The sequence below is a fragment of the Mycosarcoma maydis genome, chromosome 4 (genome assembly GCF_000328475.2).
Source record: "Mycosarcoma maydis chromosome 4, whole genome shotgun sequence".
Lineage (NCBI taxonomy): Eukaryota > Fungi > Basidiomycota > Ustilaginomycetes > Ustilaginales > Mycosarcoma > Mycosarcoma maydis.
In genome coordinates, this window is record NC_026481.1 from 44,801 (window position 1) to 60,524 (window position 15,724).

A 15,724-nucleotide genomic window follows, 5' to 3' on the forward strand; every position below is an offset into this window, starting at 1 on the left:
CATCTTGATTGTGCTCAATAACGCACATGCAGGCTACTTGGCTCCATCTCACCAAACACCGGCTTGACGATGCGAATCGTGCTGTCTCGCAAGTAGGATGCCTGGCGTAAAAACCAAGCCTCGAGACCTCCAAGTTCCACCTTCTTGGTCGTCTCTTTGCGCAGCTCACTCGGCATCGGATTTGTTCGGAGCCTGAGCCGTGATTGACATGCGCTGGATCAGCCTAGCGCTTCGGATACAAATCTAGCACTTCAGATGTGCATGTGGATATGGATGCGCGGATAACGCGGTGCACCACCGCTCACAGCCTAGCTGGCAAGTCGTGGATCACTGCCATAGATGCACAGAAGCACCGCAGCATCATCACAACCAAGTAAGATAGCTTGAGGCATGCACTTGGCTACAGCTTTTCGTGCGGGAACGGCGACATGCAATGCAGGAAGTCACGGCGGTACTCAACGCTATCAGACGGCCAACAGCCAAACCGAGACACGCGCTCCTCGGCTCGAGCCTGTCAACACACAGAAATTCATGGTTGCATCTGATCAATCAGCTCGGAAACAAGCACTTGCGCCTGATCTCTCCTTGAGCTGCACCTTGCAGGCTATTCTAGCTCTTCTTGGAATGTCGCTGCCACCCCCACAAATGGCTTGGCTCGCTGAGAGTTGTTTCCAGCACCACGCACCATGCGTGATGGTTACCCCGCATTTTCGGCTATTCGTGATTCTGTGCACGGTGCAACTCACTCTTCAAGTAGCAGCGCCGTGGCGTTGACGCTCCACATCCAAAACACTCGTGACTCGTGCGCCAGCGCTGTCAAGTAATGCGACGTACAGGCATCAAGACACTGACGCACCTGAGTTCCGCCACGACACTGATTCGTGAATGGCTGAGCTGGCTCGGCAGCCAATCACAGAGGTGGCTATTTGCAAGAGCGATAGCTGACCACAGTGCCGAGAAGAAGCGTAGCAGCAAGCAAACAGCAAGCAAACGCATAAAAATCCGCACCTTGTCTCGCTCGTTCTGTCCCATCACTTGCAACGCAAGCGCACATCTTGACCGCTTGCTATCAGCCAACCTCACACGTCCTGCTTGTCATCATGGCGCCTACCGCAACCCAAGATCCAGTGGCAGTGGCGGTGCCTGCCTCGAAAGCAGCCAAGCATGGCTACGTCCACCCGACCGACATGCTTCCGTCCGGCTGGCCAACGGCTACCGATCTGTCCGGAGGTGCACAGCCGCGCCGATTCGAAGGCACCATCTTCGACGTCATGGTGCGCGGTACGATCCCCAAGGAGCTGTACGGTACGTTTTACCGTATCATGCCCGACTACGCCGAGGCGCCGACGTACTACAAGGGAGGCGAGCTCAATGCGCCCATTGACGGCGATGGCACCGTGGCGGCGTTCCGGTTCAAGGACGGCAAGGTCGACTACCGCCAGCGATTCGTCGAGACCGATCGATTCAAGGTGGAACGTCGTGCGAGGAAGAGCATGTACGGTCTGTACCGCAACCCATACACGCACCATCCGTGTGTGAGGCAGACAGTCGACTCGACGGCCAACACCAACGTCGTCATGCACGCCGGAAGGTTCCTAGCCATGAAGGAGAACGGCAACGCATACGAGCTCGACCCGCACACACTCCAGACGCTCGGCTACAACCCATTCAAGCTGCCCTCCAAGACAATGACGGCGCACCCCAAGCAGTGTTCGGTGACGGGCAACCTGGTAGGCTTCGGATACGAGGCCAAAGGATTGGCCACCAAAGATGTCTATTACTTTGAGGTGGATCCGTCCGGTAAAGTGGTGCACGAGCTCTGGCTGGAAGCTCCGTGGTGTGCGTTTATCCACGACTGCGCGCTGACACCCAACTACCTCGTGCTGATGCTTTGGCCATTCGAGGCCAACCTCGATAGGATGAAGGCGGGCGGTCACCACTGGGCGTACGACTACGACAAGCCGATCACTTGGATCACGATCCCTCGCGGTGCCAAGAGCAAAGACCAAGTCAAGTGCTGGTACTGGAAGAACGGCATGCCCATCCACACAGCTTCCGGATTCGAGGATGACCAAGGTCGCATCATCATTGATTCGTCACTGGTGCACGGCAATGCGTTCCCCTTTTTCCCGCCCGACTCGGCCGAGCAGAGGCAGAAACAGCAATCTGACGGAACGCCTAAAGCTCAATTTGTGCGATGGACCATCGATCCGCGCAATGATAGCAATGAGCGTCTGCCCGATCCCGAGGTGATTCTCGACACGCCTTCCGAGTTCCCGCAGATCGACAACCGTTTCATGGGCGTCGAGTACTCGAGCGCGTTTATCAACGTCTTTGTACCCGACCGCAGCGATGGCAACAAGAACGTCTTCCAGGGCCTCAACGGTCTTGCGCACTACCGACGTAAACAAGGCACTACCGAATGGTACTATGCCGGCGACAATTGCCTGATTCAAGAACCCGTCTTCAGCCCGCGCTCCGCCGACGCACCCGAAGGCGACGGCTTTGTGCTCGCGATTGTCGACCGTCTCGATTTGAACCGCAGCGAGGTGGTCATCATCGACACCAGAGACTTTACCACCGCGATTGCCGCTGTTCAACTCCCCTTCGCTATCCGTTCCGGCATCCACGGCCAGTGGATCCCCGGCCAGGTCACCCCCGACTTTGACTCAAGAGGCCTCATCGACCTGCCAAAGCAACAACACTGGGCTCCGCCTTCTCAAAGCGCCTTTGATCCGAACATGTAAAAAGCGAATCAATCCTACTTGGTATCCCGACTGCGAGGGTACGTGACACTTGATGACATTGACAAGACTAAGCATGTGGAATGAGCGCAACATAAGCACGTCGTGTATCGAATTGCAACTTGGTTCTGGTTCTGACGGGATGCATTCGTTGGCACTGACGCCGCTTGAGACTGAGGCTGCAAAGTGCAATTCATTCTGGATGCTGTTAGCCTTGGTTTGGCCAGGCCACTCTACGACTCGGATACGAGCGACTGCGGCGGTGCTGTGACCTCGGAAGCTGCCTCGAGCGTTCCTGGACTGGAACTGATGCGGTGAGGTTGACGCTCGGACTTGTGCTCGCCATGTGGCGTGTCAGCGGCACACATCGACTCGCTCGTCGATGGCGCGTGTCTGAGTTTGTGGTCCTTGATGGCGCCTATTCTTGCCTTTTCAATGAGACTGTGAAACTGCGACTTGTTCGATTGGATCCAGCTGGTCTTTTGCCTGTCCACGAGCGCCGAGTGATCCTTTGCCGACCACTTTGCGCGTTCCCAAGCTGCGAGCTCCTTGCGCAGCTGCAGTGTGCTGCGCCTCGCCTTGGTCGAGTCCAGGTTGGCGTTCCAAAGGTTGACCCATTGACGGTGGCGTTCGACGAGCTTTTCTCGATCGCCCGACGTAGGCAGGCCAGCGTCGTCGAGCAACTTGCGTAGATCACGATCCGATTTCAGATTGTATTGCGGACGGTGCAGACGCTTCTCACTGGCAGCCATGCTCGAGGTGGCGTCCGAGTGGATAGTGGCCAGAGTGAGCCAGGACGACGACGATGGCTTTGCAGACTTGGGTGCCAGCCCTCGCTCCTCGGGCGATGGTTCGGGAAAGCCCGGATAGCAGCTTACAGAATCGAGATGCCGATGCAAGGCCGAGAGAGTAAATTTGTGACTACAAATCGGACATTCGACCAAGTCGTCGGCCTTGAGCTCTCGATCTAGCGCATTTGGCGGCAGCGGCGGTGGCGGCGGCGGCGACCGCAGTGGAGGCGAATGCTGGCTGCTGCACCGCTTTGCGCGCGATGAGTGGGTGCTTGTGGCAGAATCAATGTAGTCGGCATCGGTGTCCTGACCGCGGTTGAGCTCAAATTCGTCATCGGTGCGATGGAGGCCATCATTCTCGTCATCGTCATCGTCGTCGTCGTCCTGGACGGTGAGGGGAGACGAACGCGAGCCGGCGGATGGTTCGGTTGTGACGGTGGAAAGATCGGTCTTGATGCGTTTGGATCTGCGTGGACTCGAGCGGGTGGGAGATGATTCACCGTGGGTGCCGTCGTGGAGCGACTGGGGGCGCTTGGACGGACCCGCGATGACGCAACGACTCGCTTCGGCTGAGCGCGGAGGAGGCGAAAGGCGGCGTGTGTTGTGGTGCGTCTGGAGGCGAACAAGAAACGAGCGAGACGATTTCCACTCGAGCGCAGTGACCTCGAGCACGGGCTGAGGTATCAACTCGGAGTCATAGGCTTTGGTTTGGCGACACTTGGGACAGAAGCTGCCGGCGTTGCCCGACTGGTTGATGTGGGTACGGATGCAGGAAGAGCAAAAAGTGTGATGGCAGCTCTTGAGCGAAACGGGCGAAGTATAGATATCCTGCGAGGTGTAAGGCAACGTCAGCTACGATCTTGCAAGGAGCGCCAGAAAAGTTCAGGAGCGATACATACAAAGCAGAGATCGCAGCGTAATGAGGCGTCGAGGTTCCTCAGAAGCGCAAAGTCGTCTTTCCAATCGGAAGGATCAGTGACATCGTCCATCCAGTTGTTAGCTATGGACGACTGCATGGTGTCGTGCTGATGCGATCGTCGATGGCGGCAGTGATGTGCCGAGGAGAGCAAGATGGATGGTGAGAGCGATGTAGTTGGTCGAGCGACGCAGCTGATGGATGATCGTCGTGATCGTCGTGATCGTCTTGTGTGGATGGTGGCACGAGAAGCGATTGAAATCTGTGCCTTTGGCGCCAACTATTTTGAATTCGTCATTTGTGATTGCTCAGCACAGCGCCAAAACTGTGACCCTCAACAGACGTGACAGAGAGAGAAACGAGTGTGTGTCCACCGTCACAGAAATTCATTTACGCCATGTAACGGCTGTCACGCGTTCGGTTCTTCCTCCACTCGAGAGCCAATTGTGAACAACCACGGCATACTCGTTGGGTAAACTACTGCCAATATACTTGCAATGTGCTTAGAAGCAGTCATCTTGGTTTCTTGGCGCAGTTGGTTAGCGCGTCTCCTTAACAATTCTGATTCTGATCCATCAGATCGTTAGGGCTTACGGAGGAGGTCGCCGGTTCGAACCCGGCAGAAATCATTCTTTTTAGGGATCGTTTCTTTTCCTTGGTTGGTTGATCTCTCTACTTACCAACTCTTGAATACGCAACAGACACACGCGAGAAAAGACCAAGCGCAAAGTCGGCACAACTATTACAGGGCCAACTATTACAGGGCATGGCGGAGACAACCGATTCACGATTGGCTCAGCCATTCACAATTGGCTTTGCTGTGCAGATCAAGAGCGCTCTCCCTACTCAACTGTGAAGGAAGGTTCAACATCCAAAAAGCGCATGCAAAAGCTCCAACGTTCGTGAATCTGAAGAGATCCTAGTCACATGCTGCAACGTTACCAAGCCAGCTCGAAAAACGCTTGAGATACCAACTCCGAAGGCAACCGCCGTTCGTTTATTGCATCGTTGCACGTTTCGATGACGATGCACGATGGCTGCTTGCTCGACGTGTATTCGTGATTCATGATTCAGTGATTAACTTGGTAGATTCGTGATTCGTGAATCTGTCAACTCGTGACTGTGACTCACAGACTCACGACTCACGCTGAGTCTTGACTTTTTCGGAGAGTGTTGGTTTGAACAGCTTCATCGACTCGACGTGTTGCAAAAGAAAAATTCACGACTCGTGACTCTCGACTCACGATTCGTGATAACTTAGTTACGAGTGTCAAAAGACTCGCGACGCGGGACTCGAGCGCCATTCGTGATTCACGACTCACGAATCGTGAAATTTTGTGCTTGGTGCTTGGTGATTCGTGTGGTTTGCAGCGGTTTGGCCGGGTCAAGTTAAAAAAAGGTCTTTTCACGAAACACTTTGCTTAACCGTCGTGGCCTTGCTCGCTGCGAACCCGAACCCACTCACGACTAGTTAGCAATCATGAATCGTGAATCACGAAAAAAAAAATCATCATGAATACAGAAATGATATTCGCGACTTGAGAGCGCACACACAAACACAACCCGGCATAAGTTAGTCACGAGTGTGAGTCTGCAATCACGAATTCGTGATTCTCGTGACTGTGACTTGGAAAAAGACGAAAATCCAATAGAAACTCCCCAACGACAGACACTCTCTGTGACTGCGACGTGTGAGCGTCGAGCCGTCGAGCCGTCGTCGTCCGGCACGGGTCAGTTCGAGATGTCTGATCGCGACCGGAACTGTACCGCTTTGAGGTGGGTGGGTGTGCGTGTTCAAAGCGCGAGAAAATTCAACTAACTTGGCTTTAGCCAGTCGTGAGTCGTGAGTCAAGCGTCGAGTGCCAGAACAAGCAGGTGACACGCTGCTACTGCTGCTGTTGCTGCCGCTGCTGCTGCCGTCGCCGTTGTCGTCCAGCCTGGTCAACGTGTGCCAAACCGAAAGAGTGAGCAAGCGAGCCAACCAGCAAGCACAGGTCACCGCCATCCTTCTCGTCATCATCACCTGTTCTTCCTTGATCCTTGATCCTCGACCTTGACCTCGACCTCGACACAGGGCTGTCCAAGCACCATTCACGACTGGCCCTTGCTCCCTGCAACCGTATATGGCACTGGCCTACCCCAATCGCCAACATCACAAATCGTGAATGGCCTGCCTGCTCGCTCGTCACTTTGCTTCTGACATTTTGCATACCTTGGTGTTCGTGACTCTGTTGTCCGTCTTGCGTCTTGGCCCTTTGACTCGGCTCAACTCCCACGCTCTCGGCTCATCTCCGATATTGGCGCTTGCACAGCATCACTCTCGCGCCCAACCAAAGCGACCTTGTCCGCTTCGCTATCGTATCGTCGGCACTCCCGTTCCTTTGGCCATCCCAGCTGAGCCAAGTGTTCGGCTCGTTTCCGCATCGCTCTCGTTTGTCATCACCACCCACAACTAACACCATCTCGGCTAGAATGCGCCTCTAGCGCACCCATTCTCCACCCATACCAACTAACCCCCTAGTCAAATCCCACATACTACATACCACAGCACTCGGCCCAGATCCCAACCAGCAACCTTGCAATCCGACTCGGTCTCTCCTCTCTCCTCCTCCTCATCCTCCACCTTGTCCTCTCACAGCTCGCTACCATGTCCGGTAAGTATCCGTCCCACCATACGTCGGTGCTATCGCTCCCCCTAACCTGATCCATGCTTGGCACACCAATGCTAACTCTAGGTGCCGCCCTTCCCCATCCCCGCTCTCTCACAGCAACCGATCACGACGTCAAGTCCCGCGCCGATGCGTCCCCAGCTCCCATCAAGACGGACGACTCAGAGCAACCCAAGCTGAATCGCCCGCGACGTGACTCTTCCCCCTTGTCCGATGTATCCCAAAAAGGCGAGCCTCGCTCCGTCAAGAACCACCCGCTCGACCGTCGCGACGACACGGACGATAACCACGACCACGATCCTGATGACGCCAAACCCAACCATCACCAGCTCGATCGCGTAAAGGCTGTCTCCCCGGCCTCATCCAGTCACAGTCGTTCCTCTGCCAAGCCAGACCGCAAGCATCTCCTCGAAGCTGAGAACGATCCAGACCTCTATGGTCTACGACGGTCCGGCCGCGCTAGCAGAAAGTCCTACACCGACCTCAACGACGAAGCCGCCGACTCGGATGACGCTGATGCATCCGTCTCGTCAAGACGTCGTCATCACACCAAGGCTGGCCGCACCTCGATTCGCAGCTCCGTCCAAGCCACCGACGATGAAGCCAACGAGGCCGCCGCCGATGACTCTGACGATCTCGACGACAGCGACGACGCCGAGGATGACGAATTTGGCCCAGCAAAGTCCAAACGCAAGCGCAAACACAAACGCTCTGCCGCTGCTGCTAGACTCTCGTCCGCCGATCTCGAAGCCTCGCGCGTCTCGAGCCGAAATGGCAAGCGCATCCCCAACTACACCGACGACTACGCCGATTTCGGCGACGATGATCCCTTCGAAGACGAAGCCGACGTCCAGGCGCAGAAAAGTGCCAACCTAGCCGGCGACGTGGAAGAGGAAGACGTCATCGAAAGCATCGTCGGCCACGAGCGACACGAGGATCGTCTTGACGACAAGGAGGACATTCCTACCCAGAACATGCGCTTCATCGTAAAGTGGAAAGGCTACTCTCACCTCCACGACACCCACGAGACCTACGACTTTCTCCGCCGCTACCGTGGCTTCAAGCGTGTCGACAACTACATCAAGTCGGTCCTCCTGCGTGAAAAGGCACTCCTCTCCGACCCCAATGCTTCACGCGAAGACGTTGAAGCGCTCCAGATCGAAAAAGAGAGGCAGATCGAACTCATTGAGAGCTTCAAGACCGTAGAACGAATCATTGCCCAGCGCGACAACCACGCCAACAAAGACATTCCCTACCCGCACCTTGCCTACCTCGTCAAATGGAAGGGTTTGCCCTACGCTGACTGCACCTGGGAAGCCGAGCAAGAGATCAAAGACATTGCTCAGGACGCCATCAACGCCTACGTTAAACGCTCCGCCACCACCACCGTTCCCTGGCGCTCGCAAAACTTTTCCCAGGGCCGTCCCAAGTATACGCGTATGACCGAACAGCCTGCCTACATCAGCGCAGGTACTCTCAAGGACTTCCAGATGACCGGCCTCAACTGGCTTGCCTACCTCTGGAGCAAAAACGAAAACGGCATTCTCGCCGATGAGATGGGTCTCGGCAAGACAGTCCAAACCGTCTCGTTCCTCTCGTACCTCTTCCACTCATGCTACCAGTACGGGCCCTTTCTCGTCGTCGTGCCGCTCTCGACGCTGCCCGCCTGGATGAACCAGTTTGAACACTGGGCCCCTGACCTTAACGCCATCGCCTACATGGGCAACAGCGCCAGTCGAGAAATGATCCGCGAGTACGAGTTCGGCCCTGCCAAAAAGATGAAGTTCAACGTTCTCGTCACCACCTACGAGTTTATCCTCAAGGATCGCGCCGAGCTCGGCCAGGTCAAGTGGCAGTACTTGGCCGTAGACGAAGCGCATCGACTGAAAAATTCCGAGGCGCAGCTCTACGAGGCGCTCAACAGCTTCCACGCTGCGGGCAAGCTGCTGATCACCGGCACGCCGCTTCAGAACAACGTCAAGGAGCTCATTGCGCTCCTTCACTTTTTGCGACCGGACCAGTTTGATCTCGACGTCGACTTTGACATCAACAACGTCGATCAGACCGTCATCAAGGAGCTCCACGAGAAGCTCGACAACGTCATGCTTCGGCGTCTCAAGAAGGACGTCATCAAGGAGCTTCCCACCAAGTCGGAAAAGATCCTTCGTGTCGAAATGTCGGCCATGCAGCAGCGCATGTACAAGGCCATCCTGACGCGCAACTACTCGCTCCTCAGCGGCGCCACCACCGCCCAGTTTTCGCTTCTCAACATCGCCATCGAGCTCAAAAAGGCGTCCAACCACCCCTACCTCTTTGACGGCACCGAGATTATCTCGGACAACCGCGAGGAGACGCTCAAGGGGCTCGTCATGCACAGCGGCAAGATGGTGCTCCTCGACAAGCTCCTGGCACGCCTCAAAGCTGACGGACACCGCGTGCTCATCTTCAGTCAGATGGTCCGCATGCTCGACATTCTCTCTGACTACATGTCGCTTCGCGGCTACATCCATCAGCGTCTCGACGGTACCGTTTCGTCCGAGATCCGAAAGAAGGCCATCGAGCACTTTAACGCCGAAGGCTCACCCGACTTTGCCTTTTTACTTTCTACGCGTGCCGGTGGTCTCGGTATCAACCTCGAGACCGCCGACACGGTCATCATCTTTGACAGCGACTGGAATCCGCAAAACGATCTGCAGGCCATGGCGCGCGCGCATCGACTCAACTCCAAGTTCCACGTGAGCGTCTTCCGCTTCCTCACCAAGGACACAGTGGAAGAGGATGTGTTGGAACGCGCCAAGCGCAAGATGGTGCTCGAATACGCCATCATCCACCAAATGGACACTTCCGGTACCAATTTTGCACCAAAGGCGTCGGCCAAAAATCAGCAGCAGTTCAGCAAAGAAGAGCTCGGCGCTATCCTCAAGTTTGGTGCCCAGAACATGTTCAAGAGCGACAACGAGGATGGTCAGCAGAAGAAGCTCGACGAGATGGATCTCGACGACATCTTGTCTCACGCCGAGGCGCACGAAACCGAGGCGGATCCCACAGGTAGCTCAGCGGGCGGTCAAGAGTTTCTCAAGTCGTTTGCCCAGGTTCAAGATTTCAAGGCGGATCTCAGCTGGGACGACATCATTCCCCTCGAAGAGCGTCAAAAGGCGGAAGAGGAAGAGCGCAAAAAGGCGGTCGAGGAAGCTGCCGCGGCCGCCAGCACCTCGCGCAGACGTGCTGCAGCACAGGTTGCGCCCGGCACCTACGACAATGGAGAAGCCGATGACCCTTCCACCTCTCCCGGTGCAGCCAAGGATGCAGCAGCCAAGCGCGCGCGTAAGACGGCGGCGCAGCGCTCGGTCGAGATGAAGGAGCGTGACCTGCGTGTGCTCATCCGCGGCATCCAACGCTGGGGTGATATCCGCTACAAGACGGACCCGATCATCAAGGAGGGCAAGCTGCAGGACAAGAATCGATCCGTGCTCTTTCAGATTTCGGACGAGCTGGTCAAGACGTGCGAGGATGCGGTCGCCGAGCACCAAGCCTTCATGAAGGGCAAGCAGGAGCGTGGTGAAGAGATTTCGTCTGCGCTACGTCAGAAGGCGGTGCTGGTCTCGTGTCGTGGCATCACAGGCATCAATGCCGAGACGGTGTTGATTCGACACTACGAGCTGCGTCTGCTCGCCGAGACGCTGGACAACATCGAAGACCCGCTCGAGTGGCGTGTGCCTTCTGAACATCTGAAAGCTACGCTCAACTGGGCGGGTGGATGGGACGCTAAAGACGACGCCATGCTGCTGGTGGGGATCTGGAAGTACGGATTCGGCGCGTGGGAGCAGATCGAAGCCGATCCGGATTTCGGCATGGCGGGCAAATTCTTCCTCGAGGAAGGCAAGAAGGCCAACCAGGAGCCCCAAGCATCCGAAAAAGATACTCCTCGGAGCGGAACCTCTGGCCCGCCTCAAGGCAAGCCTCGACCCATTCCTAATGCCATTCATCTGGTCCGCCGAGGCGATTATCTGCTCAAGGTGTTGCGCGAGTACGACGACAACGCCAAGGCGTATCAGAAGAGCTTGGCCGAGGGAGGAGGAGGAGCCAAAAGCAGCAAAAAGGCGCGAAAGAGTCCTTCGCCATCCACGCACTCGCCTGCTCCCGCGGGCAAGTTGGGCAAAGGCAGCGGTGGTGGTGGCGGAGCTGCAGACAAGCGACGACCTGCGCCCGTCTACTCGTCCGACTCTTCAGACGACAGCGAATACGCTAGCATGGACGAAGCCGAGTGCAAGGAGCTGATGCGCCCCTGCAAGAAGCAACTCAAGCGATTGAGGGACGGCACGGATCATCTGGAACGTGATCAGAAAGTGTCGGTGCTGAAAGAGTGCCTATCTGCGATCGGCGGGCACATTGACCATCTGCTGGACACCAAGTTTGCCAGTCTGTCGTCAAAGGAAAAGGACCGATGGTTCCACCACCTGTGGGCTTTCAGCGCATTCTTTTGGCCCAAAAAGGTCAAGCCTTCGAAACTGCGAGCGATCTTCAATAAGCTTGTGATGAATGGACCGGCAGGCACGACGCCGGCAGCATCGACACCGGCTGCGGGAGGCGGCAACAATGGAGCAGCGGGTTCACCAGTAGCAGCGTCCGCGGGCGGTAGGGTGAAATCGGAATCAGCTGCCGCGGAAGGAGCGGGCGAAAATGGGTCGAGTCACGCAGCCAGCGCTGCTGCTGCTACAGGCACGGCTTCCGGTGAGGTCAAGCGAAAGGCCAATGCGCTACAGGATGCGCCGATCCCCAAGAAGCCGCGCACATCGATGGAGCCATCGTCAAGTGGTGGTGGTAGTGGTGGACGAAGTAGCTATGGCAACGGGTACAGCGGATCGCCAAGTGGAGCCAACGCGGCCTACCCGCCTTCGTACTACCCTGCTTCTGCTTCGTCGGGAGGATATGGCTCGAGCGGACACGGACACGGACACGGATACCATGCGCCTCCACCTCCGCCGCCTACGCACCACTACGGAGCAGGACGAGAGCCGTACCCATCCTCCTACCCGGATCGACGCGGTTCGCCATACCGAGAGGGACGAGAACGAGACTACCGAGATGGTAGGTATGCGCACCCGACGCTGCCTCCGCCTCCGCCGCCGCCGCCTGGTGGAGCTGGGTACGGAGGCTACCATAGTTATCAGCCACTGCCTCCCCCTCCGCCACCGCCGTCGCATGGGTACGACTATCGTCGCTAAGCTTTATGTACCTCGGTGGCTAGCTTTCGACGCGCAGCACAAACCACGTTACGACATTGAAATTGAAACAATCGTGAATAGTGCTAACTTGATCTGATTTCGAACTTGTGGGATTCGTGATTGCGGATCGTCTAGAAATGAGCCCGATGGATGAATTTCGAGTCCGATTTGCCGATATCGCGCGAGCGCAGTTGCCAATTAATCAGTGCAGTGCCATTCACGATTCACGAATGCCAAATCGTGAATAGTGAGTCGTGAGTGTTGGTTGCGAGACGCGGCGCCGCAAACACTCACAGCGACTCGTGACTGTGACTGTGACTGTGACTGTGACTGGAAGGGGTCAGTCATAGTCACGAGTGTTAATTTCGAGAGAGTGGTGGAATGCACTCAGCAAACTGCACACTGCACACCGCAGTCCAGTTGCGAGTCAAGATGGTTATCACGTATGGTCAGTGCCACGCTCGGTTCGGGCTGGCACCGAGAGGCTCGGCTCGACGAAAGTCACAAGTTATCGTAGCTGGCAACACCGACGTTGATGGTTGACCAACGCTTTGCTTGGCTACACTCACAACTATCACTATCGTATCGCATTCGTCACTCTGGTCACCTAGGGCGCTTCAATCGTGACAGCGGCAGCAGAGGTACAACCATCACGTCACCTCACTCCACGCTGTGTCGGCATCCAGGGCCGACACCGTTGGTGCTCTCACAGCCCACGACGGCGGCGTTGTGCAGCCGTTACGCGATTCACGAATCGTGTCCAAGCGAGTTGAGGCGAGGTGGAGCGAGGTGGGGCGAGGTGGAGCGGGGCGCTTCTGTCGTCGATTGGGATGCGATCTATCTTTGGCTGACCAGTCTCGATCAGCATCATGTCGGCGTCATCGCCGTGGCTCTCTGCGCCATCGTCATCCGCCCGTCCTAGTGCAATCGCAGCCGAGGCCAACGACATGGACCCATGGGCAGCCTCCAACACCACCATCATCGATTCGGACTACCTGGGCCCCTCAGCCCCTTCATCACTGCACCCACAGCTGCGCAGTCGGAAGTCAAACTTAGCCACGAATGCGCAGGTGGTCGATCGACATCCCTTGCGTTCACCTTCACCCTCTCACACTTCTTTCGCTGCTACACCCTCTAATCAAACCCGTCCTGAGGCGGACTCTAGGAAACCGTCTGCGGTCGCATCTGAATGGAAAGCCATCAGCGCTGGGCTTGCTGGTCTGTTTGGAGGATCGCCATCTAACACAGGTTCGTCTAGCTACCAGTGGCCTGCAGATCCGTCTTCTCACGCTCAAGTTGCATCACACTCGGTAAGGCTGATCCCCACAGACGATGATAACGACGATGAGGCCAAGAAAGGCCGTCCCATCAACACGGTCGAAACCACACTAGATCGCTTGGAGGATTGGTTTGGACTGAAACAGCAGCACCACCAACACCCTCAGTCCTCAACACAGCCACATCGTACCGCTTCATCATCCACACCCAGCTCACGTCATGACGACCATGTGCGCGTCCTCATTCATCCCGTCGCACCAACAGATACGCTCTCTTCTTTGGCACTTCACTACGGCGCCGATATCCAGGTGCTTCGCAAGTCCAACAAGCTGTGGCCAGGCGATCCAGTTCAGATCCGTAAAGTCATCTACATTCCCGTCGACAGTTGCAAACATCGCCCCCCAAATGCAGAGATCAAAGTGGTTCCCATCAGAGAAGGCTACGTCTCGTCCTCGGGAGCCGCGACGGACCCCAGTCCGATTTCCAACACGCTCATCTTTGTCTCGAAATCAGAACAGGAGGATTTACTCACCGGAACGCCTACCGCAGAAATCCCACAGCCCGACCTTATCGCCGATAGTCTGGCTGCCATGCGCGTCTCGGATCCAGTCAATGACTTTATGCCCGATACCAACCAGGCCTACACCAACTCAGCCGCACCCACGTTCGGCACTTCGCTCACCAGAAGTGGCTCCATTAATGGGCATAAGCAACCCTACCCGGCCAGCCTGACTCCCGCGCTGCGCACTCTGAACCAGCAGACGCATGCTTCCACCTCGATTGCCACGAAGCCTGCAAGCAGCGTTGGAGGAGAGTCCAACACACCCAGCGTGGCTGCCTCGGCTTCGGCTGCCAGTTCAGGCTTTGTGCCGCCACGCCAGCCTCTGCATGTAGCCAAAGTGCCCGCCGATCAGCTGCGGTTCTTTGCCAGCGATGCCAAAGCTTGCACCTCCAGCAGTCGAAAGCCTGGTCCCGGTGACGCCGAGTATCGCCCTGGCGAAAGCGGGATTGACGATCTCTTGGCACTTGCGTCCGGCTCTCCACACCAGCACCCGCAGGACGCTTCGGCTGTGCGGCCCGCGCGCCGCGACTTGAGCCGTCAGACTTCGATCAGCAACATCTCGGGCTTGAGCCTGCGCGACGTCGATGACGATGAACACGACGAGTGGAAACCCAATACATGGCATTTTGGCGCCGGAAGCGCCAGTTCGGGCATCAAGCCGACGCACAAGAACAGCAGCACCAGCAGTGGTAGCAGCAGCACGATGACGTCCGATTCGCTGCACGACTCTGGTGCGGGCAGCCAGTACACGGGCTGGAACGATGCTCCTCCACCCAACGCCATCGTGGCCAAGGCATACGATGGCGGCAAGGCGTACCAGAAGCGTCAGGCGCAGAAATCGCACCGGTTGCTATACGACTTGGCGGCAGGTCTACCTGCCAACACGGGCGCAGCGAGTAAATGGGCGAGACCAATTCAGTTTGGCGATTCGCTGCCCAGCGCTCCTGCAGGCGTTGGTGGAGGTGGTGGTTTTGCGGTGTCTAGGAAAAGCAGCGCCAAGGGCGGGTTTGGCAAGCTTCTCGACGACACCGTGCGCGGTAGGATCAGTGTCGAGGCGGCGCTGGAGGGTGCATTGGAGGGAGTTCGAGGCAAGTCGTCGTCAACTCTGCCGCAGACGAGAACTCCAGGTGCACCTCGGCAACCGCGCACGCAACCGCTCGCTGCGGGAGCACTCGCTCCTCCGCCACCAACGCCGCGTACTGCGCACACTGCTCCAGTGACGACCATCGATCCGCTCTGCTCCTCGCCCGTCAACACACTGCGGTCGACCTCGTCCGGACTGGAACAGCGCAGAAGGGTCGACTGGGCCAAAGGCAAGCACGACTAGAGTTTGGCGTTGAACGCATTCGTGATTCTGCATGTCTTCTCTCTGATTTCTACGCTTTTGCAAGACTCATTTTTTGCAGTCGGACTCACGACTGACTGAGATTGAACAGATACCTTTAGCTTGATCTGTCGTGTGTAACGTGGGGCGGATGAGTTGGGTCGTTGGTGAGCGAGAAGCGTGTGTTGCATGTATCCACATGTATGTCCAGACAC

General features: G+C 56.8%; 4 protein-coding genes and 1 non-coding gene across 5 annotated transcripts; 4 read left to right on the forward strand and 1 right to left on the reverse strand.

Annotated features, from left to right (window-relative positions):
- Window positions 1-1,100: 1,100 nt before the first annotated feature.
- UMAG_05084 (uncharacterized protein) lies at window positions 1,101-2,747 on the forward strand (the record flags this gene model as incomplete). Its single annotated transcript, XM_011389857.1, has 1 exon — window positions 1,101-2,747. The coding sequence occupies one exon, from the start codon at window positions 1,101-1,103 to the stop codon at window positions 2,745-2,747; it is 1,647 nt and encodes a 548-aa protein (XP_011388159.1).
- A 230-nt stretch (window positions 2,748-2,977) lies between these two features.
- UMAG_05085 (E3 ubiquitin-protein ligase RAD18) lies at window positions 2,978-4,551 on the reverse strand (the record flags this gene model as incomplete). The annotated part of the gene is made up of 2 exons (XM_011389858.1): window positions 2,978-4,363; window positions 4,435-4,551. 2 exons carry the CDS (start codon window positions 4,549-4,551, stop codon window positions 2,978-2,980), a joined length of 1,503 nt encoding a protein of 500 aa, XP_011388160.1.
- Window positions 4,552-4,971: 420 nt separating this feature from the next.
- On the forward strand, window positions 4,972-5,080 carry UMAG_16032. The gene is made up of 2 exons: window positions 4,972-5,009; window positions 5,045-5,080. It is a non-coding gene; the product is annotated as a tRNA-Val (tRNA).
- A 2,018-nt stretch (window positions 5,081-7,098) lies between these two features.
- On the forward strand, window positions 7,099-12,345 carry UMAG_11779 (putative transcriptional regulator; the record flags this gene model as incomplete). The annotated part of the gene is made up of 2 exons (XM_011390098.1): window positions 7,099-7,105; window positions 7,187-12,345. The coding sequence occupies 2 exons, from the start codon at window positions 7,099-7,101 to the stop codon at window positions 12,343-12,345; spliced, it is 5,166 nt and encodes a 1,721-aa protein (XP_011388400.1).
- Window positions 12,346-13,214: 869 nt separating this feature from the next.
- UMAG_05087 (uncharacterized protein) lies at window positions 13,215-15,512 on the forward strand (the record flags this gene model as incomplete). Its single annotated transcript, XM_011389859.1, has 1 exon — window positions 13,215-15,512. One exon carries the CDS (start codon window positions 13,215-13,217, stop codon window positions 15,510-15,512), a length of 2,298 nt encoding a protein of 765 aa, XP_011388161.1.
- Between the last annotated feature and the right edge of the window lie 212 nt (window positions 15,513-15,724).